Source organism: Zonotrichia leucophrys, chromosome 8 (genome assembly GCF_028769735.1).
Source record: "Zonotrichia leucophrys gambelii isolate GWCS_2022_RI chromosome 8, RI_Zleu_2.0, whole genome shotgun sequence".
Lineage (NCBI taxonomy): Eukaryota > Metazoa > Chordata > Aves > Passeriformes > Passerellidae > Zonotrichia > Zonotrichia leucophrys.
The window spans coordinates 29,210,817-29,232,856 of NC_088178.1; the positions used below are offsets into that span (position 1 = coordinate 29,210,817).

Here is a 22,040-nt window from a genome sequence, read left to right on the forward strand (position 1 = left end):
TGCCCTGGGGACACCTCTGGGTGCTGTGCCCAGCTCTGGCTCCTCAGCACAGCAGGGCCAGGAGCTCCTGGAGCTGAGCAAGGGCCTGGAGCATCTCGGTGCCCAGGAAAGGCTGAGGGAGCTGGGGCTGCTCAGCCTGGAGAGGAGCCCCAGGGAGAGGGGCCTCAGCCCTGGCTGTCCCTGGGTGTCTGTCCCTGGGTGTCCCTGGCTGTCTGTCCCTGGGTGCAGGGAGGGGCAGAGCATGGCCCAGGTTCTGTCCCGGGCCCCAGCGCTGGCACCAGAGGAGCGGGCAGGAACCGACACCAGGGAGTTCCCCTGGACAGGAGGCAGAATTTCTTCACTGAAAGAAGGGTGACAGATTGTCCAGACAGGCTCAGGAGTCTCCTCACTGGGGCTACTACAGACCCGTCTGGACACAATCCTGTGCCATGTGCTCTGGGATGACCCTGTCTGAGCAGGGCGCTCGGACCCGTTCTGTGAAATTGCCGCTGCGTCCCGTTCATCCCGCACACCCCCCGGAGCTCCGTTACGGGCAGCGCCGAGCCCGCCCCGAGCCCGCTGGGCTGCCCCGCGTCGCTCCGGGGCTCGGCGGGCCGGGGTCGGGCTGCCGTGAGGGGCCGGGCCCGGGGGCTCCCTCAGGCTGCCCCGGGCGGGGCAGGGCGGGGGCGGCCCCAGCGCCGCGCTCCCCCCGCGGTCCCCGGCGCGCTGCAAGATGGCGGCGGGAGCCGAGCGCGGCGCGGCGCTGCCCGCGGAGCCGCCGCCGCTGAGCGCCGAGGAGGTGGCGAGGCGGCTGGCGAGCACCCGCCGCGAGCTGGGCAACCGCCGCAAGATCCTGCTGCGGAACCTGCCGGCCGAGAGCAGCAGCCAGGTACGGCCGCCAGCGCTGCCCGCAGCCGCCCGGCGGCGTGGCGCGCTCCCGCCCGCGCCTCAGGCGGGGGCCGGCAGCGGGGAGGGAGGCGCGGGGCAGCCCCGGGTCCCCCGCGGGGCTCCTCGGCCGCGGGGCGCTGCCTCCCCTCAGAGCTGCCCCTCACCACGGCGCTGGCTGCGTGGGGCGGCTTTGTTACCTGCGGAGAGCGGCTCCGGCTCGCCCGTCCACGCCCTCACCGGGGGCCACGCCGGGCTGGCCGGGCAGCACTCCCCGGGGAACGGCGGGGTCGCGGCCCGGGGCGTGAGGGAGCGAGCGGGGCTCGGTGTGGGGTGAGCGGGTAACGGGAGCGCCGCCGGAGAGGCGGCACCTGTGTGCGCACAGGTAGGGCACTGCAGCACAGCCGCTTTCCGTGCGAAATCTGGGAGAAAAAGCTTCCAGACTGGCTTCTTTTTTTTTTCATTATTATTGTGAGGTGAGCCAGACGTAGAGAGGGAAAGCGGTTTTCCGCAGTCTGACGGTGGTTTAGGAAAATTCCGCTCAAATTGCTGCTGTTGGTAGGAGATGATCGCTGAACTCTTCAACCGAGTGCTGTGAGTCAGATGCTGAGGTGATTTAGCTGCACAGTCACTTCACCAGCTCCAAGCACTCAACTTGATGCACGAGTATTAAAAAAAAAAAAAAAAAAAGAAAAGTAACAGCGCCTTTTGTTCTGCTCTGCTGATGGTGTGCCTCCCCCCTGTCTGAAGCACAGGTGGTTTTAGTACCTGCGGCTGAGAGCAGCACGTGCAGACTCTCGATTTCTGCACAGAAAGGGACTATTCATTTTGGAGAGGCTCTGGGGCGCTCGCAGTAACCCGAGCCGCAGCGCCCAGCTGGCCGCTGCACTTCGCGCTGTTTTGTTCTCTCCCGGTGCGTCTGGCCCGGCTCTGGCAGGTTCAAAGTTTGGAGCTGACAGCTTTGTTAGGGTGCTTTGGGCACCTCTGGTGATAGCAGCCCGATGAGCTGATCTACAGCAAACTCGCAGCTTGGCGAGCGCTGCTAATCTCCGTCTCTTCACGAAGCGGCGGTGTTGACAGAGAGGCTTTGCTGGAGTGTCACCAGATGCTCGCCCTGGATGGAGCCCTCTGTGACACTCTGTGACACCCCGGGTGTGTCCCTGCTCCCCTGCATGGGCTCCCATGTGGGAATTCTCCTCTCAGGTTTGGCGGTGCTTGCTCAGTCCGTGGGTGCTACAGGGAAATATCAACGTTAAGGTCAAGTTTGGCAGCCACGGAGTCTTCTGGAAGTTTGCCTTTTTGTTTTGAGGGCTTCAAAGCAGCGCTTAGATGCCTTTTTCTCCTATGTGTCAGGTTCTAATGTTGCCCTGGACACCGTGTACAGATCCTAAAGTGCACTTTACAAACTCATTTTTATTTTTAACGTTGATGAGCTGCTGGTGGTGGTAACAAAGGCAGAAGAATTGTGCTGTAGAGAGAAAGTTTCTGTCCTGGAGCAGTTTTGGAGAGAAGGGTGTTTGTGGTCAGGCATGTTAAGTCTACCTGTGTATTTGGCTTCAAAATTACTATGAAATTTAACTTTTTTTTTTGTTGCCAGTTAACACCCGTGGTAAACACGGGTTTGTCTTCGCCTTGCAGTAATTGGTGAGCCAAGTAAAATCAGATAAACTGTTTCTGACCTGGCCAGTTTTATTCACTGTCAAGAGGGAGATGAACATCACTGAAATGCAGCCAAGTCTCCCAAAATAGGTTTTCATAAATGTAACTATTCATCTCTGAGTGTTGGGGTGTTGGCTTTGCTGCCATTTGTTGTTAAGTGAAGAGTGAGGCCAAGATTTACCAAAATAGTTTTGATATGAAAAATGACTGTTTTGCTGATAGGGAGAGAGATTGGTGGAGATACTCAGTTTTGTCAGAAAAGTAGGAAAAAACTAATTTTATTAATATGGAGTTACATAACGCATATAATTCCTCTGCCAATTGTAGCTACATATTAACTTTATTATTGTACTTGTAATCTTCAATTACCTTTGGAGCCCCACCTGTGTTAAACTAAATTTAAAAAAATAAATTACCCTTGGGGCCACAGAAGAAATGTCCCTTGGCCACGAGGTTTCTGAAGCAGAAACAGGTTTAGAAACCAGAGCTCACCCTGCAAATAGATGCCTGCAGGATCAGTGTTTCTTCAGGCAATTCCCTCACTACAGCCATGGAGAAAGGATTTTTTGTGGCAGATCTGTTTTCCATCTTCACTCCTCTTGAAGGCACAGTCTCCATTTGCTGTTCAGCTGGCAAGCCAGTGGATGCTGAACTCTTCAGAGTAGTTCCCAAATTCACCCTCATGGGATTCCTCCAGCCCAGTACCAAATGTGTGGTGTGGTGCTGACCCAGAAATGGCCACAGGCTGCTGCTGACCTCTGTAACTCTTCAGGGCTTTGATACCTGCAGCAGTGACTGTGCCTTAAAGGCAGAATTCAGAACTGGGGGATCATGAGAGGCTTCCCTGTCTCTCCATGGAGCTTCCCAGGATACGTGCTCAGAGCAGGGATCCACTCTGCTGCCTTGGCAGGTCCCACTGCTCCAGCTGCAGTCCTTGGTGCCAGAGGAGAGCAGGGATCCACTCTGCTGCCTTGGCAGGTCCCACTGCTCCAGCTGCAGTCCTTGGTGCCAGAGGAGAGCAGGGATCCACTCTGCTGCCTTGGCAGGTCCCACTGCTCCAGCTGCAGTCCTTGGTGCCAGAGGAGAGCAGGGATCCACTCTGCTGCCTTGGCAGGTCCCACTGCTCCAGCTGCAGTCCTTGGTGCCAGAGGAGATATTTCATCTTTCACGTCACACAAATACTGGGATGTGTCCTGTGCTCTTGCAGCAGGCACTTAATGGCTTCATTAGGGCAGGGCAGTCCTGTGAGGAACAGCAGATCCTGGGCCTGTCCTTGTGGCACTAACAGCCTCTGGTGTGCTGCTGTGGTCGGGCTGATGCTTGCAGGAGACTTTAAAGGGAGCGTGGTTGTGGTGATGCCTTTCATGGTGATCCGCCTGCTGCTGCACCAGGGATCTCTTGGCTTGCCTTGTGTGTGTGCATCTCCCTGAGCCACATCCCTGATCCATCAGCCACGCCAGCAGCAAGGAACACGGCCCCCTGCCATGGTGGGAGAGCAGAAATTGCAGCCAGAAGGTTCCAGAACAATCCTAAAGCTGCTCCCAGTGCTCTGCAGGAGGGGCGCTGCTCTGAGCAGAGGGAGGGAAGGAAGCACCACCTCCCTCTCTCCTTTTCTGCTAAAGACATGCCAAGAACTTCAGGATGGAAGTGAAGTTGTACCTCACTGAACAGGAAGTTTTGAGTTTGTATTGGTTTTACCCCAGGCAACAAATAAGCACCACACAGCCACTTCTTCACTTCCTCACTTCTTCACTTCTTCACTTCCTCACTTCCTCACTTCCTCACTTCCTCACTTCCTCACTTCCTCACTTCCTCACTTCCTCACTTCCTCACTTCCTCACTTCCTCACTTCCTCACTTCCTCACTTCCTCACTTCCTCACTTCCTCACTTCCTCACTTCCTCACTTCCTCACTTCTTCACTTCCTCACTTCCTCACTTCCTCACTTCTTCACTTCCTCACTTCTTCACTTCCTCACTTCCTCACTTCTTCACTTCTTCACTTCTTCACTTCTTCACTTCCTCACTTCTTCACTTCTTCACTTCTTCACTCCTTCACTTCTTCACTTCTTCACTTCTTCACTTCCTCACTTCCTCACTTCCTCACTTCTTCACTTCCTCACTTCCTCACTTCCTCACTTCCTCACTTCCTCACTTCCTCACTTCCTCACTTCCTCACTTCCTCACTTCCTCACTTCCTCACTTCCTCACTTCCTCACTTCTTCACTTCTTCACTTCTTCACTTCTTCACTTCTTCACTGCTCTGGTGCTGGGGAGAGTCAGGGCAAAAGTAAAGCTTGGGGGTTAAGAACAGTTTAACTATTGAAACAAAATAAAACATATCTAAAATTAATATAACACTAATAAAACTAATATGAATTGTAATAATAATTAATTTGTAGCCGGATCTCCAGTGTTCTGTGCCAAGATCAGCTGCCCAGCAAGGGCTGTTGGCTTTTTGCTTCCCATTTTTTGCAGATAGGAGAAGATGCTGTGGAAGATGCTCTTGCTCCCAAGCATTTTGGGCTTGATTATCCCTAATTGCCACTATGTCACAGTTCTACAAAATAAACCTGGTGGAGGGGATGCTCTCCTTTAATATAGAACATGCAGCAAGTAGGGCTGGTTAATTATTTTAACACCCCGTGGTTCTCCTGGGGAGGGACAGAATCAGAGAACAATGAAACACTGAGGTGTTGATCCAAACCTGCTGCAGTCCACCTGGGACAGGGATTTATTTGGCATTTTGGAACCTCATGGACCCTTTCAGTTTTTTCTGGGCTGTCTGTTCCTGATCAAAAGCCAAATCCCTGCTTAGCATGGTGCTGTCTCTGGTGGGGTTGTGGCATTTTTCCCCCTTTCTCCCTGGATTAGCCATAATTTTCCCTGTTAGAGGGAAAGGCTCTAATGAGGTGTGATGGTTTGAGGAAGTGCTCTCTGCAATCTGTTGGATGCCAGAGCTTTAAGTAGAGGGGCCTTTGTGTTCTCATTCCTCCTCTGTCACACTGCCTGAACATGAAAGGCACGTTGTGGACAGGGAGCAGCTCTCATGCCTTAAGATGGAATTTTAACATTTCCTTTATTACTTTTGTTTTGCTTTGAGCTCTTGCTCTCTCAAGTTACTTCTTTCTATGTCTTTTTCCCCCTTTCATTTAGCTCTCACACCATCCAGTATACCCAGGATGATGGAATTAATTTCCAGTCCCATAAAGATCCTCTTAGCAACACTCCCAAAAGTCTCTGGAAGATCAGAGGAAAAAGTCTTTCATTGCACTGAGAAATTGTTGTTTTCCTGTCTTCACATTTTCTTACATTACCTCACTGAAGATCTTTGAGGGCTGTGATCTTACAAAAGTGAGAATCAATTCCCAAACACAGAGCTTTGCCCCAAAAGCAGTTTATGGCCTGGAGTGGATGCGTTTCAGGTTTCCTGGTTTGGGATTGTGGAGGTGAGGAGGGAAGGAGCTGGGCAGGAGCTTTGGGATGCTCCTCAGTGCTCGCTGTTCTGGCAGGTTTGAGCCCTGAGCCTCCAGCCTTGCTCCTCTGAGAATCCTTACTCAGCCCTGCAAACCTCCTGGGACCTGGGGGGGAGATGTGGTGAGCCCAATGCCTGAAATGTAACTTCTTAGGGGCAATTATCCAGCAATTAATGACATCTTGAGGCCCTCCTGCCTCTGTGATCTCTGATGGTCAAAATTGCACTTTGCATCAGTCCTTTTGTTTTTTATTAACCTCTTGTTGGTGCTGAGGGCTGCACTCGCTCTCCAGCACAGCTCTGGGTTTTCCCTTTAGTAACATACTATTTAAACTGTGTCAATATTCTCTTTTTTACTACTTCTTATTATTTATTTAATATCTGCAGTGAAATCCATGTGTCATGTCATGAACTCAGATATTTAGCAGTCTAAAATCTGAATCAAACGAACACCCTGTTAGATCATTTTGTAAATATAAAGCTTTTCTTCTGAGAAGTTCTCTTTTTCCTACCCTGCCTGCACAAATGGAACAAAGCCTTTTTCAGCTGGGAGATGATTTAAAACTTCTTGCTTAGCCAAGTAACTACTTTAAACTTAATTGATTCTCATTTCAAGGATATTCATGTGAAGTTCAGGCCTTCAGCTGCTCAGTGAGAGCCAAGTTATGGACCAGGCTTGGAGAGTGTTTATATTGGAGACTTCCCTAAAGCTCACTGCAGACATCTGGCCAGGCACCCTCAGAATTGTTAAATATTCTCTTGCCAGAACAGCACAATTATTACATTTCATATCAAGTCTAGTTTTGCTTCCAGAGAGAGAGCAGTGCTTGAGTTTGGTGTGCTGTAGGCTTTATATACATTATTATATATATCCTATGTATTGTTCCAGGTGAGTACTGAGAATTTCTTGGGTATTTTTCCCTTACACTGTGACAGTCTGAGTAGCACAAGCTGCTTTTATTAGAAATAAACCACTGAGCTTTACTAATTTGATAAATGTGCCTGTGAATGAGTCCCTTTCTAATTTGTGTTTAAAACAATGCAGGTACTAAACACAAAGTTCGAGGTGCAAATCTCAAATTGATAGTAAGAGCTGAAAACTCAGGTTGCCAGTTTTTCTACCCAAGAGAGGACACAGGGCAAGAACTGTGGTATTTCATGACCACATTTACAATAGTAAATAATACACTTCTTTAAAGGATAAAGGGTGATTTCTCTTAAACTCCCTTGGTTTTATTTGATTTTGCTTTTTCTGCTAATTTGCACGTATGATCGATAATTTCCTGATTACAATTTTAATTTGTATTGATGACAAGATTCTTGGCTTTTAAAGCTTTAAGGGGCTGTAGAGTGGCTATGCTTTATAGGTTATATTTCTGTTATTTTCCAAATATTCTATATATTTCTATATATCTATATATATCAATATATCTATGTATCTATATATATCTATATATCTATATATAGATATATATATATATATAGATATCTATATATCTATATATATCAATATATCTATATATCTATGTCTATATATATCTCTATAATCTATATATATCTCTATATCTATATATATCTATCTATTTTTTTTCTGTATATTGTATATTTTATTTCTATATATTGGTTATATTTCTGTCCCAGGAGCACAAAATCCTGGAAGGGTTTGGGTTGGAAGGGACCAGATAGAACTGCTTAAAATTTTTGTTGGCCATACATCAATTTATAAACAGGGGAGGTCCCAGGGGTGGGTACAATCTTTAACCAACTGGGAGAAGCTGGGGGTGGAACACAGGCAGGGAAATACAATGTTTAAACCAAGAGGGGATTGCAGGGGAGGAGAACAACTTCAACAAACCAATGGGGCCTCGAAGGACACAAAATGGATGGGGAAGTTTCTAGAGAAAGGGGCAGGCTTGGGGAGGGATTGGTGTTCAGTGGGAGGAGGAACAGGGAAAGGGAAAGGTCTTTGGGGACATGGACACTTACGGCAAAACCAGCAATCTAGGGGGGAAGGAGCAACCATAGAGAATAAAATATGCCATAACAGTACAGAATAGGAGTGGCTGTAAAACTGCCTGCTAGGACTGAATTACAGTCAGAACCTCCCACCAGAACAGGAGCGAGCAGCAGCAGTGGGAGCGGGCAGCTGCTGTTTGTTTGTGCCGTTCTCACGGAAACATCCCCGTGCTTACATTCCTCACAAGGGAGCGGGGTCACGGCAGAGCATCCACCTGCCTGGGCTGACCCTGGAGCAAACATTCCCTCATGCTCCTGGAGGGCTGCAGAGCATCTACCTGCCTTGGCTGAACCCTTCTCCTCCAGAGCAAGCATTCCCTCCTGGCCCTGGAGAGCTGCAGAGGATCCACCTGCCTTGGCTGAGCCCTTCTCCTGCAAATCAAACATCCCCTCCTGGCCCTGGAGAGCTGCTTGGAGCCCTGGGGTCAGAGCTGTCGTTCCCATTGCTTCCTGACCCTTCTGCCCTGAGCTGTGGGGAGTGAAACTGGGAACAGCAGCACAATGGGAGCTCTGTTCCTTCTTTTCCACCAGACCTGAGTGCTGGGAGATGCTGGAGGTGAAGTTTAGAGAGGTGCCTGGCTTAGCAAGCAGAGAAATCCCAGTGTAGCGCACAGATATTTACAGCTGTTTAATGGAAAGGAGTACACATTTCCCTGGGTGTGTTTTATCTTTGTAAATCCTCACGAGCGGTGTTTATGTGAGAAATGCTTTCACTGAAACACTGCCCAACCCCAGCTCCACAGGTGAAGCTCTCAGCCCTGCCAGGAGCCCACAAGAACCAGAACTTTCCTGGAAGAGCCCTTTGCACAAACCTGGCAGCGTTTGCAGCCCCTGTGGGAGCTGGTGTTAAAATCTTTACCGGATTTCTGTGCTTAAATCAGGCTTTATTTTAAATCTCCCTTACATTCTCATCAGTTTTTATATGAGATCTCATCATTATCCCCCTAAGACCTGTTCAGTAGGGGCTGTTTTCCTCTCAAAGTTTCAGGGCAATCATGTGGAATCATCTGATACACAGATGACTTTCAGAAGAGCGTGCAGAGCTGTTTGAAATCCAACTTCCTGCTACCTAATCATCATAGAAAACTTGCAGTGGTGCTCTTGTAAAATAATACAGGAAATCAAAAGGGCAAATATGTCCCTCTTTTGCTGAGTGGGACAGAAACAATGTTTTGGAATCTTCAGTGGCACAGCACAACAGGGCTGCCAGAAGTGTACAGAAAGTGTCTTCTCAGTCTCTTGTGTCTGAGGCAGAACCATCTCGTTGTTGTTTGAGAGGTGTCCACACTCAGATCCCTTGCCTGGCTGGAATTTTGGGCCTATCTTGCATTTCAGAAACCCCATCCTTATCACACCTTATTTGAGGACGTGTGGTGGCTGCAGAAATGCTGCCATATTTTATTGATGCAGTATTTGACAGCTGTTAAACAGTGAAACCAGAGATTGGTGCTCTCCTGACTAAAAGGTGTGCACCTGATACCCCTCACAGAGAACCCAATTAACCTTTAGGCTCCATAGATTGAATTACCAAACTGGCAGCTCCACTCAGCTGCTGGGAATCAGCTGCAATTAAACTTTCAGACAAAGCTGCTCGATTATTTTGCTTGCAGAAATCATCTTTGCACTCCTGTGTATGGGATTTGTCCAGCTGAAATATTATAAATATCCAGGTTATTACTCCTGGTTTTTCTTTGGGATGGTGAGTGCTCAGCTCTGCTTTCTCATCCCTGAATGACAATAATTTGTGGGGTTTTTGGGGGATGTGCACCTTGGTTTTTTGGGAATAGCTGTAGCAAACTCCTCTTAGACTTGCTCTTGGCCACCCCTCCTCTCTCCCCATTAATTAGTGGGAGCAAATAACACTCTGGGGGTTGATTCTCTGTTGAGCAGCTGTGCAGTCATTGACAGAGGATACTTTCCAGGGGGTGCTCTGGCCACAGTTATCTGCTGGGTGAAAGAATATCCATTATTAAGGGTGAAAATCTATTAAAGTGAACTTGAGCAGGGCACCAAAGCAGCTGTTGGGTTTTGGGGCAGCATTGTGCCCTCAGTAAGTTTGGTGATGTGATGCTGCCAGTGTTCCTTGTCCATGTGGCATTTTAGCTATGCCAGTTGTACTTCAGAGAAATGGAGAGGGTTTTGCTGTTTAATGAGCTGTGATGTTATTTGTCTTTATCAAAAGACAGTTACAGGACAGCCTTTTGTGTTTATGTCACCCCAGAGAATGAAAAGCGAATTAATCAAATTCAGCAAGCCAGTTTTTTATGGGAGATTAAAACATTGCTGCAGCAATGTGTAACCAACTCCTTTAAAAACAAATATTTGATAGCGTTTCTATGGTGAAATTTTCTGTTTGTTGGGAAAGATTTTGGTTTTGTTTGAAATGAGGATGAATTTATCCACTTGCTTGGTTTGGGGACTTATTTATGTGATGTTATTTGTACTCTTCCCTTGCAGGAAATCCATGACTTGTTTAAAGATTATGAAATCAAGTACTGTTATGTGGACAGGAATAAAAGAACAGGTGAGAACTTCAAACTTCCATTTATTTCAATTCTGTGAGGGACATCAAGTGCTGTGTGTGCCATCATGGATTGTCTGGCATCCCTCAGTGCCTTTTTTGTCACCTGCTACTGAAGCCAGTGAAAGCTGGAAGCTTTGTGGTGTTGATGTGATTTTTGGTCCCCTCTGGTCTCTCTCAGGAGCGTTCCTCAGTGAGTGTCCCTGCATGGCAGTGTGTGAAATGCCTGTGGACTGAAAAGCACAAAAAAAGATCTGTTAACCCCAAAGGGAGAGCTTGAGGATGTCATCAAAGAGATTCCATGGAATCTGTGATCTGTGTATTCCACTTCAGTGGAATATTTAATTTAGCAAAGAACAGTCTGCTAGTAGAATATTTAATTTAGTAAAGAACAGTCTGCTAGTAGAATATTTAATTTGGCAAAGAACAGTCTGCTAGTAGAATATTTAATTTAGCAAAGAACAGTCTGCTGGTAGAATATTTAATTTGGTAAAGAACAGTCTGCTAGTAGAATATTTAATTTGGTAAAGAACAGTCTGCTGGTAGAATATTTAATTTTGTTCCCCAGATACAGAATTGGTTGGGTTCCAGGTAGTGAAGTTGTGAGCGTCACAACACAGTCACTGAGTTAATTACTGCTCATGATGTTCAATTGAGATTTTAGGTATTATCTATAACAGATATATTTATTTGTTAAATCTTTGGGGTCAGTCTGTGGTTCCAGGGAAGGGAGAGATCTGCTAGTATAATATTTAATTTAGTAAAGAACAGCCTGCTGGTAGAACATTTCATTTTGTTCCCCAGATTGGGTTCTAAGTAGTGAAGTTGTGAGCATCACAGCACAGTCACTGAGTTAATCACTGCTCATGATGTTCAATTGAGATTTTCAGTATTATCTATAACAGATACATTTACCTGTTGGATCTCTGGGTGAATGGTGGTTCCAGGGGAGGGAGAGATCTGCTATATAATATTTAATCTAGTAAAGAACAGTCTGCTAGTAGAATATTTAATTTAGTAAAGAACAGTCTGCTGGTAGAATATTTAATTTTGTTCCCCAGATACAGAACTGTGTTGGGTTCCAAGGAGTGAAGTTGTGAGCATCACAGCACAGTCACTGAGTTAATTTGAGTTAATCACTGCTCATGATGTTCAGTTGAGATTTTCAGTATTATCTATAACAGATACATTTACCTGTTGGATCTCTGGGTGAATCTGTGGTTCCAGGGGAGGGAGAGATCTGCTAGTAGAATATTTAATTTAGTAAAGAACAGCCTGCTGGTAGAACATTTCATTTTGTCCCCCGGATTGGGTTCCAAGTAGTGAAGTTGTGAGCATCACAGCACAGTCACTGAGTTAATTTGAGTTAATCACTGCTCATGATGTTCAATTGAGATTTTAGGTATTATCTATAATAGATATATTTATTTGTTGGATCTTTGGGGTGAATCTGTGGTTCCAGGGGAGGGAGAGATCTGCTAGTAGAATATTTAATTTAGTAAAGAACAGTCTGCTAGTAGAATATTTAATTTAGTAAAGAACAGCCTGCTAGTAGAATATTTAATTTTGTTCCCCAGATACAGAACTGTGTTGGGTTCCAAGGAGTGAAGTTGTGAGCATCACAGCACAGTCACTGAGTTAATCACTGCTCATGATGTTCAATTGAGATTTTAGGTATTATCTATAATAGATATATTTATTTGTTGGATCTTTGGGGTCAGTCTGTGGTTCCAGGGGAGGGAGAGGTCTGCTAGTAGAATATTTAATCTAGTAAAGAACAGTCTGCTAGTAGAATATTTAATTTTGTTCCCCAGATACAGAATTGGTTGGGTTCCAGGTAGTGAAGTTGTGAGCATCACAGCACAGTCACTTTCTGAATTAATTGCTCATGATGTTCAAGTGAGATTTTCAGTATTGTCTATAATAGATATATTTACCTGTTGGATCTGTGGGGTGAATCTGTGGTTTCAGGGGAGGGAGAGATCTGCTAGTAGAATATTTAATCTAGTAAAGAACAGCCTGCTGGTAGAATATTTCATTTTGTTCCCCAGGCACAGAACTGTATTGGTTTCCAAGTAGTGAAGTTGTGAGCATCACAGCACAGTCACTGAGTTAATTTGAGTTAATCACTGCTCATGATGTTCAATTGAGATTTTCAGCATTGTCTATAATAAATACCTTTAGCTGTTGGATCTGTGGGTGAATCTCTGGTTCCAGGGAAGGGAGAGATCTGCTAGTATAATATTTAATTTAGTAAAGAACAGCCTGCTGGTAGAACATTTCATTTTGTCCCCCGGATTGGGTTCCAAGTAGTGAAGTTGTGAGCATCACAACACAGTGACTGAGTTAATCACTGCTCATGATGTTCAATTGAGATTTTCAGCATTGTCCATAATAAACACATTTACCTGTTGGATCTGTGGGTGAATGGTGGTGCCAGGGCAGGGAAGGTGTGGCTGAGCCCAGCTGGGCTGGCTGATGTCCCCTGCTCTCTCCTGCAGCGTTTGTGACGCTGCTGAACGGGGAGCAGGCTCAGAGCGCCATCAGGAGGTTCCACCAGCACTGCCTGCGTGGCAAGGAGATCTCGGTGCAGCTGCAGCCCACGGATGCCCTGCTGTGCATCACCAACCTGCCCCTTTCCCTGGGCATCGAGGAGTTTGAGGAGCTGGTGCGTGCCTATGGCAACGTGGAGCGCTGCTTCCTGGTGTACAGCGAGCTCACCGGCCGCTCCAAGGGCTACGGCTTCGTGGAGTACATGAAGAAGGACTCTGCTGCCAAGGCCAGGCTGGAGCTCCTGGGCAAGCAGCTGGAGGACAGCACTCTGTTTGCACAGTGGATGGATGTGAACCAGCTCACCACAAACCTCATTCACTCCAAGTGCCTTTGTGTGGATAAACTGCAAAAAGACTGCGCTGATTCCAAGGAGCTGCTCCAGGCTTTCTCCCTGAAGTACAAACCTGTCTTCTGCCAGGTAGGCTGGCTTTCTGTCTGATGGAGAACCAGGGCTGGGCTTGCAGCATTGCCTCTCTTCACTCTTGCTGTCTTCCAGTTTATTTTTCCTATTTATTTTCCTATTTTTCTTATTTATTTTGATTTTCCTATTATTTTTCCTATCAACTGTTGTGCCATCTGCACAGGGGTGGGAGCAGTGATGCTGAACTGCTCTGGGTGTGCAGTGTGTCCATGTTCTCTGGGAATTGTGGGAATTCTGCAGGATAGCACTCCAGCAGTGATGCTGATCTGCTCTGGGAGTGCAGTGTGTCCATGTTTTCTGGGAATTTTGGGAATTCTGCAGGATAGCACTCCAGCAGTGATGCTGAACTGCTCTGGGTGTGCAGTGTATCCATGTTCTCTGGGAATTCTGCAGGATAGCACTCCAGCAGTGATGCTGATCTGCTCTAGGAATGCAGTGTATCCATGTTCTCTGGGAATTTTGGGAATTCTGCAGGATAGCACTCCAGCAGTGATGCTGATCTGCTCTAGGAATGCAGTGTATCCATGTTCTCTGGGAATTTTGGGAATTCTGCAGGATAGCACTCCAGCAGTGATGCTGAACTGCTCTGGGTGAGCAGTGTATCCATGTTCTCTGGGAATTTTGGGAATTCTGCAGGATAGCACTCCAGCAGTGATGCTGATCTGCTCTAGGAATGCAGTGTATCCATGTTCTCTGGGAATTTTGGGAATTCTGCAGGATAGCACTCCAGCAGTGATGCTGATCTGCTCTGGGTGTGCAGTGTATCCATGTTCTCTGGGAATTCTGGGAATTCTGCAGGATAGCACTCCAGCAGTGATGCTGAACTGCTCTGGGTGTGCAGTGTGTCCATGTTCTCTGGGAATTTTGGGAATTCTGCAGGATAGCACTCCAGCAGTGATGCTGATCTGCTCTAGGAATGCAGTGTGTCCATGTTCTCTGGGAATTCTGCAGGATAGCACTCCAGCAGTGATGCTGAACTGCTCTGGGTGTGCAGTGTATCCATGTTCTCTGGGAATTTTGGGAATTCTGCAGGATATCACTCCAGCAGTGATGCTGAACTGCTCTGGGTGAGCAGTGTATCCATGTTCTCTGGGAATTTTGGGAATTCTGCAGGATAGCACTCCAGTGAAATACCAGCAGAATGTTTGGAAGACATCCCCTTATGTCATATTTATGTCCCCTTGTGTCATTACTGAAAACAGTTTGATCTTTGAGAGCTTTTCAAGTAAATATTGCTGAAGGTTTTGCTGCTCCAAGAAGGCCAGAGTGGATGAATACCACAAGTGCAACAGTTCAGATGATGCAAAATAAATCATATAATTAATATATGAGTATTTAACATGGTTTTCCCTAACTGAGGAAGGTTCTTGGCTGTTGTCAGGGATAGAAGCTGTCAGATAATCTGGGGTTGTTATCAGCTCCCCCAACAATTTTTCACCATCCTTTAAAAATTGTGAGCTTCAAAGAACAGCAGATTTCTTGGGGAAAGATGGGTTTCACTGACTGGCGGTTGGAAGCACTCAAAAATTGACTTTTTACCTTTTAAATCATAATAAATCTTGGGTAATACTTGGTGTGGGCAAGCAGAGTGTCTGCATTACATCAGTTCCTATAAAATACAGGAGGGTGGAGGTAGGAAAAGAAATAGTTGAGATTTGATAGGTGAAAAAGGGAAGAGAATGGTTGCTAATTAATTAGGGGTTTATGAGTGAGACAGCCTGAAAATTGAGGGCAAAGAAAGGAGGAGGAGAAAGAGCCAAGAAAAGGTGAACAAAACAAAAGGGAGGGATGTGATTGGTAGAGACAGAAAAACTGAGAGAACAGGGAAGCAGAAACCTCAGTTTGGGGGGAATTTCTATAGAGAATGACTGAGAAAAGTTTTGGTTTTTTTTTTCTGGAGAACTTTAATGCAGCTCTTGTGGTGCTGCCATGCCTTAGTTCTGCTGGGAGCTCATGCAGAATTTCATCACAATCCTTTGCCCAAAATTCTTACCTGAACTCATGAAATAAATTCTGGATTTCTTCATCTTATTCCAAAGTTACCTTTTTTTTAAAAAAATCATTTTGATTTCTCCTCTAGTGACAACAGAAATATTCTGTCAGGAGGAGCTGAAGCTAAATACTTGCACATGGATATTGGGAAAAATGTGTTTTGTCCTTTGTTTCAACAAAATGCACCAGAAAACCTCATTGCTTTCTTCTGTCAACTTTAAATTGTCACTAAAAGGTCTCCAGCCTGATTTGGATAGGAATAAAGAGCTTTTTTCCAGTAGCTCTTTACTTGGGAAGTTGAAAAGTTCCTGAATCCTTACAGGAATATTGGTGGCTGCACTTGGGATGTGTTAGGGGAGATTTTAACTGTGTTTCATTGCAGCTGAAACTAAAATACAAATGTTCCATAGCTTCAAACCCTTCTTTTCAGCAGCACCTCAGGTCTTTGCTGAACTGGTATCAAAATCAAATAGGAAAATAAAATGTGTTTATGTATGAAATACCTGTTCTGCAGAGCTGTAAAGCTCTGACCTCCCTCTTTTTCTTCCAGATATTTCACATTTCTATTTCAGTTGTCAGGGGAAGTTTGTGGGGCTGAGCTTGTTTTTATCTGGAGGAGGTTTTGTCTCTTCCACACCAGAGCTGGGATCAGTTTATCATCCCCATTCATCTGAGGACTGGAGATTTTTGCCTAAGCTTCATCCCTCCCTTCCCAGCCTGTTTTTTTGTTTGATTTAAATCTGCTCATTCTCTCCCAAAGTCTGCACACAAAGGCCAGGGCAGTGTTTGCCACGTAAGCCCTTTTCCAGTCTGCTTGATTGATCAGTCTGGCATCTTCTCTTGGCATCCCCCACAGGCACAGCCTTGCCCTGCTCCCAAAATGCACCAGCTCCTGCTGCATTGTTGCATTGTTGCATGTTTCAGCAGCTGTCCTGCACCCTGGTGAGCTGTCGGGTTTTTGGCTGTTTGGAGGGCCTGGAAAGGCCCGGGGTGGCCTTGGGGCAGCCGAGTATCAAAGGACGAGAAGAGGCTTCAGTTCTTCTTTCGGTTTTTATGTTTATTAATTGTTTATCTAAAAGATTTTCTTTCGGCCGACAGAGATCTGCTCAGCAGCCAGCCATGAGCACACTGTGCCGCCCTCCGGACAGCCACTATCTTTATACCCATTGTTACGTGTACAATATTTATCATTTTTCCCAATACCTTTACCCTTATTGCCCAGTGCACTTTAGTAATGACCAATCCCAAAGTGCCACCATCACCACAGAAGAGGGGAGGAGAAGAAGAAGAAGAAGAAGGACAGGACACGCCCCAATTCCTCCATCTTACTTCTCTTACAGAAATCCTAAACCCTGTGTCTCACCTCTAATTAACCAATCCCTTCACCATTCACCCCGGTGAAACCCTCCTGTCCTCATACAGGTGTCGTCTCCTGTGTGGATCAAATCCAGCCACCAGACACTTCTGGAACATTCCAGGACTCCCGAGCCCCCCAAGGGTGCTCTCGGTGGCACCTCAGTCCTGAGGGGCTGAGATCCCACAATCTCGGTGTTTATTAATTGTTTATCTAAAAGATTTTCTCTCGGCCCGACAGAGCTCTGCTCAGCAGCCAGCCATGAGCACACTGTCTGCCCTCCGGGCGGTCACCTATCTTTATACCCAAAAGTTACGTGTACAATATTTATCATTTTTCCCCAATACCATTTCACCCTTATTGCCTGTGCACTTTTAGTAATGACCAATCCCAAAGTGCCACCATCACCACAGAAGATGGAGGAGAAGAGAAGAAGAAGAAGGACAGGACAGCCCAATTCCTCCATCTTACTTCTCTAAACCCCCTGTACAGAAATCCTAAACCTGTGTTTCACTCTCTAATTAACCATCCCTTCACCATTCACCCCGGTGAAACCCTCCTGTCCTCATACAGGTGTCGTCTCCTGTGTGGGATCAAAGTGCAGCCACCAGACACTTCTGGAACATTCCAGGACTCCCGAGCCCCCCAAGGGTGCTCTCGGTGACACCTCAGTCCTGAGGGGCTGAGATCCGACAGTGAGCAGCACTTGGAATATGGCAGCCTGAAAAAAATGAAGAAGAACGAGTTTATAATTAAACCAAACTGGCTGCAGCATCCAGCTGTATTTACAGTTTGCTGCTCATTGCTGCTTTGCTGTTTGAGTGTGTGATGGATGCATTCCATGGCTGAGGTGGGAATGGGGGAGATAATGGAAGGAAGGAGCAGATAACATGGAGAGATAACCATGAGTCTGCAAACATGAATGCCAGGTAGATGAAGGTGTGATTTCCAACTTATTTCCAGTGTTTATAGAAAACAACCTCATCGTTTGGGGGAAATACTGACCTTGGTTGTGTCAGCTGTGCAGGATCTTGTAAGGGACAGGTGCAATATTGCAGGGCAGCTGCTGGAATTCCCATTTTCCACAAGATTTGTTGTTGCTGGAATTCCCATTTTCCATGGAGTGCTAGGACCTGTTATTGCTGGACTTGCCATTTCCCTGGCTCTGGAGCTGTTTCATTGCTGCAATTCCCATTTTCCATGGGCTCTGGAGCTGTTTTACTCCTGCAATTCCCATTTCCCTGCCTCTGGAGCTGTTCCATTGCAGGAATTCCCATTTCCCTGGGCTCTGGAGCTGTTCCCTTGTTGGAATTCCCATTCCTGGGCTCTGGAGCTGTTTTTACTCCTGCAATTCCATTTCCCTGCTCTGGAGCTGTTCTTTGCTGCAATTCCCATTTCCGGCTCTGGAACTGTTTTACCCTGCTGAATTCCCATTTTCCATGGCTCTGGAGCTGTTTTACTCCTGCAATTCCCATTTCCCTGGGCTCTGGGGGCTGTTACTGCTGCAATTCCCATTTCCCTGCCTCTGGAGCTGTTCCTTTACTGGAATTCCCATTCCCTGCCTCTGGAGCTGTTTTATTGCTGCAATTCCCATTCCAACTCTGGAGCTGTTCCTTTGCTGCAGTTCCCTTCCACTGGCTGCTGGAGCTGTTCCTTTGCTGCAATTCCCATTCCCTGCCTCTGGAGCTGTTTTATTGCTGCATTCCCATTTCCATGAGCTCTGGGAGCTTCTCCCTGCTTAATTCCCATTTCCCTGGCTCTGGGGCTGTTTACTCTGCAATTCCATTTTCCCCGCCTCTGGAACTGTTTTTGCTGCAATTCCCATTTCCCTCCTCTGGAGCTGTTTTTTGCGAATTCCCATTTCCATGGGCTCCGGAGCTGTTTTGTTGGAATTCCCATTCCCTGGCTGGGAGCTGTTTTACTCCTGAATTCCCATTCCATGGGCTCTGGAGCTGTTTTATTGCAGGAATTCCCATTCCCTGGCCTCTGGAGCTGTTACTCTGGAATTCCCATTTCCCTGGCCTTGGAGCTGTTTTTCTGCAATTCCCCATTTCCCATGGCTCTGGAGCTGTTTTACTCTTTGGCAATTCCCATTCCCTGGCTCTGGAGCTGTTTTATTGCTGCAATTCCCATTCCCTGGGCTCTGGAGCTGTTTTACTCCTGCAATTCCCATTTTCCATGGGCTCTGGAGCTGTTTTACTCCTGCAATTCCCATTCCCTGCCTCTGGAGCTGTTTTACTGCTGCAATTCCCATTTTCCATGGGCTCTGGAGCTGTTTTACTCCTGCAATTCCCATTTTCCATGGGCTCTGGAGCTGTTTTACTGCTGCAATTCCCATTCCTGCCTCTGAAGCTCCTCCTTGCTGGAATTCCCATTTCCCTGCCTCTGGAGCTGTTTTACTCCTGCAATTCCCATTTCCCTGGCTCAGGAGCTGTTCCATTGCAGGAATTCCCATTTCCCTGCCTCTGGAGCTGTTCCCTTGTTGGAATTCCCATTTCCCTGGGCTCTGGGGGCTGTTACTGCTGCAATTCCCATTTCTCTGGGCTCTGGAGCTGTTTTACTGCTGCAATTCCCATTTCCCTGCCTCTGGAGCTGTTTTATTGCTGCAATTCCCATTCCCTGCCTCTGGAGCTGTTTTATTCCTGCAATTCCCATTCCCTGCCTCTGGAGCTGTTTTACTCCTGCAATTCCCATTCCCTGCCTCTGGAGCTGTTTTACTCCTGCAATTCCCATTTCCCATGGGCTCTGGAGCTGTTCCTTTGCTGCAATTCCCCTTCCCTGGCTCCGGATCTGTTCCCTTGCAGTTTGCCCAGGACGAGGAGGGCGGCAGCGGGGACTTTGCGGTGCTGGAGTACGAGAGCGCGGAGCAGGCGGAGAGCGTGCGGGGCGCCATGGACGGCGCCACCATCCACGGCAGGAGGCTCCACGTGTCCTTCTGTGCCCCTGGAGCCCCGGGCAGGAGCACCCTGGCAGCCCTGATAGCAGCACAGAGGATGGTGAGACCCCTGGGAAGGTTTTTGGGATGGGCTTCTCATGCTTGAGCTGGGAGAAGGAGCCGGGCTTGGGGAGCATTTGGGGTTTATCAGAGCCAGCTTGGAGCAGCTGGGACAGTGGGAGGTGTCCCTGCCATGGCAGGATGGGGTGGGATATAAGGTCCTTCCCAAGGCAAACCAGTCTGGGATTCTGTGGGGTCAGCACTGTTGGGTCCCTGCTCATGGTAAAGGGCTTTAACCAACCCAACCCAAACCATTCTGGAATTCTGTGATTCCATGGGTCAGCACTGTTGGAGCCCTGCCCATGGTAAATGACTTTAACCAAGGAATTCTGTGATTCTGTGGGTCAGTGCTGTTGGATCCCTGCCCATGGTAAAGGGCTTTAACCAACCCAAACCATTCTGGAATTCTGTGATTCGATGGGTCAGCACTGTTGGGTCTCTGCCCATGGTAAAGAGCTTTAACCAACCCAAACCAGTCTGGAATTCTGTGATTCCATGGGTCAGTGCTTCCTGCTCATGGTAAAGGGCTTTAACCAACCCAAACCAGTCTGGAATTTTGTAATTCTGTGAAGTCAGTGCTGTTGGGTCCCTGCCCATGGTAAAGGGCTTTAACCAACCCAAACCATTCTGGAATTCTGTGATTCTGTGGGGTCAGCACTGTTGGATCCCTGCTCATGGTAAAGGACTTTAACCAACCCAACCCAAACCAGTCTGGAATTCTGTGATTCCATGGGTCAGCACTGTTGGGTCCCTGCCCATGGTAAAGAGCTTTAACCAACCCAAACCATTCTGGAATTCTGTGATTCTGTAAAGTCAGCACTTCCTGCCCATGGTAGAGGACTTTTACCAACCCAAACCATTCTGGAATTCTGTGAAGTCAGTGCTGTTGGAGCCCTGCCCATGGTAAACAACTTTAACCAACCCAACCCAAACCAGTCTGGAATTCTGTGATTCTGTGGGTCAGCACTGTTGGGTCCCTCCCATGGTAAAGGGCTTTAACCAACCCAAACCAGTCTGGAATTCTGGGATTCTGTAAAGTCAGCACTTCCTGCCCATGGTAAAGAGCTGTAACCAACCCAAACCAGTCTGGAATTCTGTGATTCTGTAAAGTCAGCACTTCCTGCCCATGGTAAAGGGCTGTACCCAACCCAAACCATTCTGGAATTCTGTGAAGTCAGTGCTGTTGGAGCCCTGCCCATGGTAAAGGGCTTTAACCACCCCAAACCATTCTGGAATTCTGTGATTCCATGGGATAAGCACTGTTGGAGCCCTGCCCATGGTAAAGGGCTTTAACCAACCCAAACCATTCTAGAATTCTATGATTCCATGGGTCAGCACTGTTGGGTCCCTGCCCATGGTAAAGGGCTTTAACCAACCCAAACCAAACCAGTCTGGAATTCTGGGATTCCATGGGTCAGCACTGTTGGGTCTCTGCTCATGGTAAAGGGCTTTAACCAACCCAAACCATTCTGGAATTCTGTGATTCCATGGGTCAGCACTGTTGGGTCTCTGCTCATGGTAAAGAGCTTTAACCAACCCAAACCATTCTGGAATTCTGTGATTCTGTGGGTCAGTGCTGTTGGAGCCCTGCCCATGGTAAAGGGCTTTAACCAACCCAAACCATTCTGGAATTCTGTGATTCTGTAAAGTCAGTGCTTCCTGCCCATGGTAGAGGACTTTTACCAACCCAAACCATTCTGGAATTCTGTGATTCCATGGGGTCAGCACTGTTGGAGCCCTGCCCATGGTAAAGAGCTTTAACCAACCCAAACCAGTCTGGAATTCTGTGATTCTGTGGGGTCAGCACTGTTGGAGCCCTGCCCATGGTAAAGGGCTTTAACCAACCCAAACCAGTCTGGAATTCTGTGATTCCATGGGTCAGTGCTGTTGGGTCCCTGCCCATGGTAAAGGGCTTTAACCAACCCAAACCAGTCTGGAATTCCATATAATCAGCCCAGTTCAGCCTCTTTCCCAAGCAAAGATGGCCAGGAAGAGGATTAATAAATATCCATAAAATCCCACGAAGTTGCACCCACATAGCTCTGGGATTTATTAAATGTAATCTCCTGTAAGAGAAATCATCCCAGCTCCAAACAAAAGTGACTGGGAATGAGTCACTGGACGAGCTAAAACTTGGTTTCAAACACAGAGGCAAGAATTTGTCAGCTTTAAGATAAATTTCAAGGCAGGAG

General features: G+C 47.3%; 1 protein-coding gene across 4 annotated transcripts in view; it reads left to right on the forward strand.

Annotated features, from left to right (window-relative positions):
* The first annotated feature begins 702 nt into the window (after positions 1 to 702).
* Positions 703 to 22,040, forward strand: part of RAVER2 (ribonucleoprotein, PTB binding 2) — a 36,757-nt gene continuing 15,419 nt past the window's right edge. For all 4 annotated transcript variants that reach the window (XM_064720381.1, XM_064720382.1, XM_064720383.1 and 1 more), the window contains exons 1-4: positions 703 to 868; positions 10,470 to 10,536; positions 13,035 to 13,504; positions 19,658 to 19,849. In XM_064720381.1, the coding sequence (XP_064576451.1) occupies positions 713 to 868; positions 10,470 to 10,536; positions 13,035 to 13,504; positions 19,658 to 19,849 (885 nt within the window). In that variant the 5' untranslated portion in view covers positions 703 to 712. The remainder of the gene's footprint in view (positions 869 to 10,469; positions 10,537 to 13,034; positions 13,505 to 19,657; positions 19,850 to 22,040) is intronic.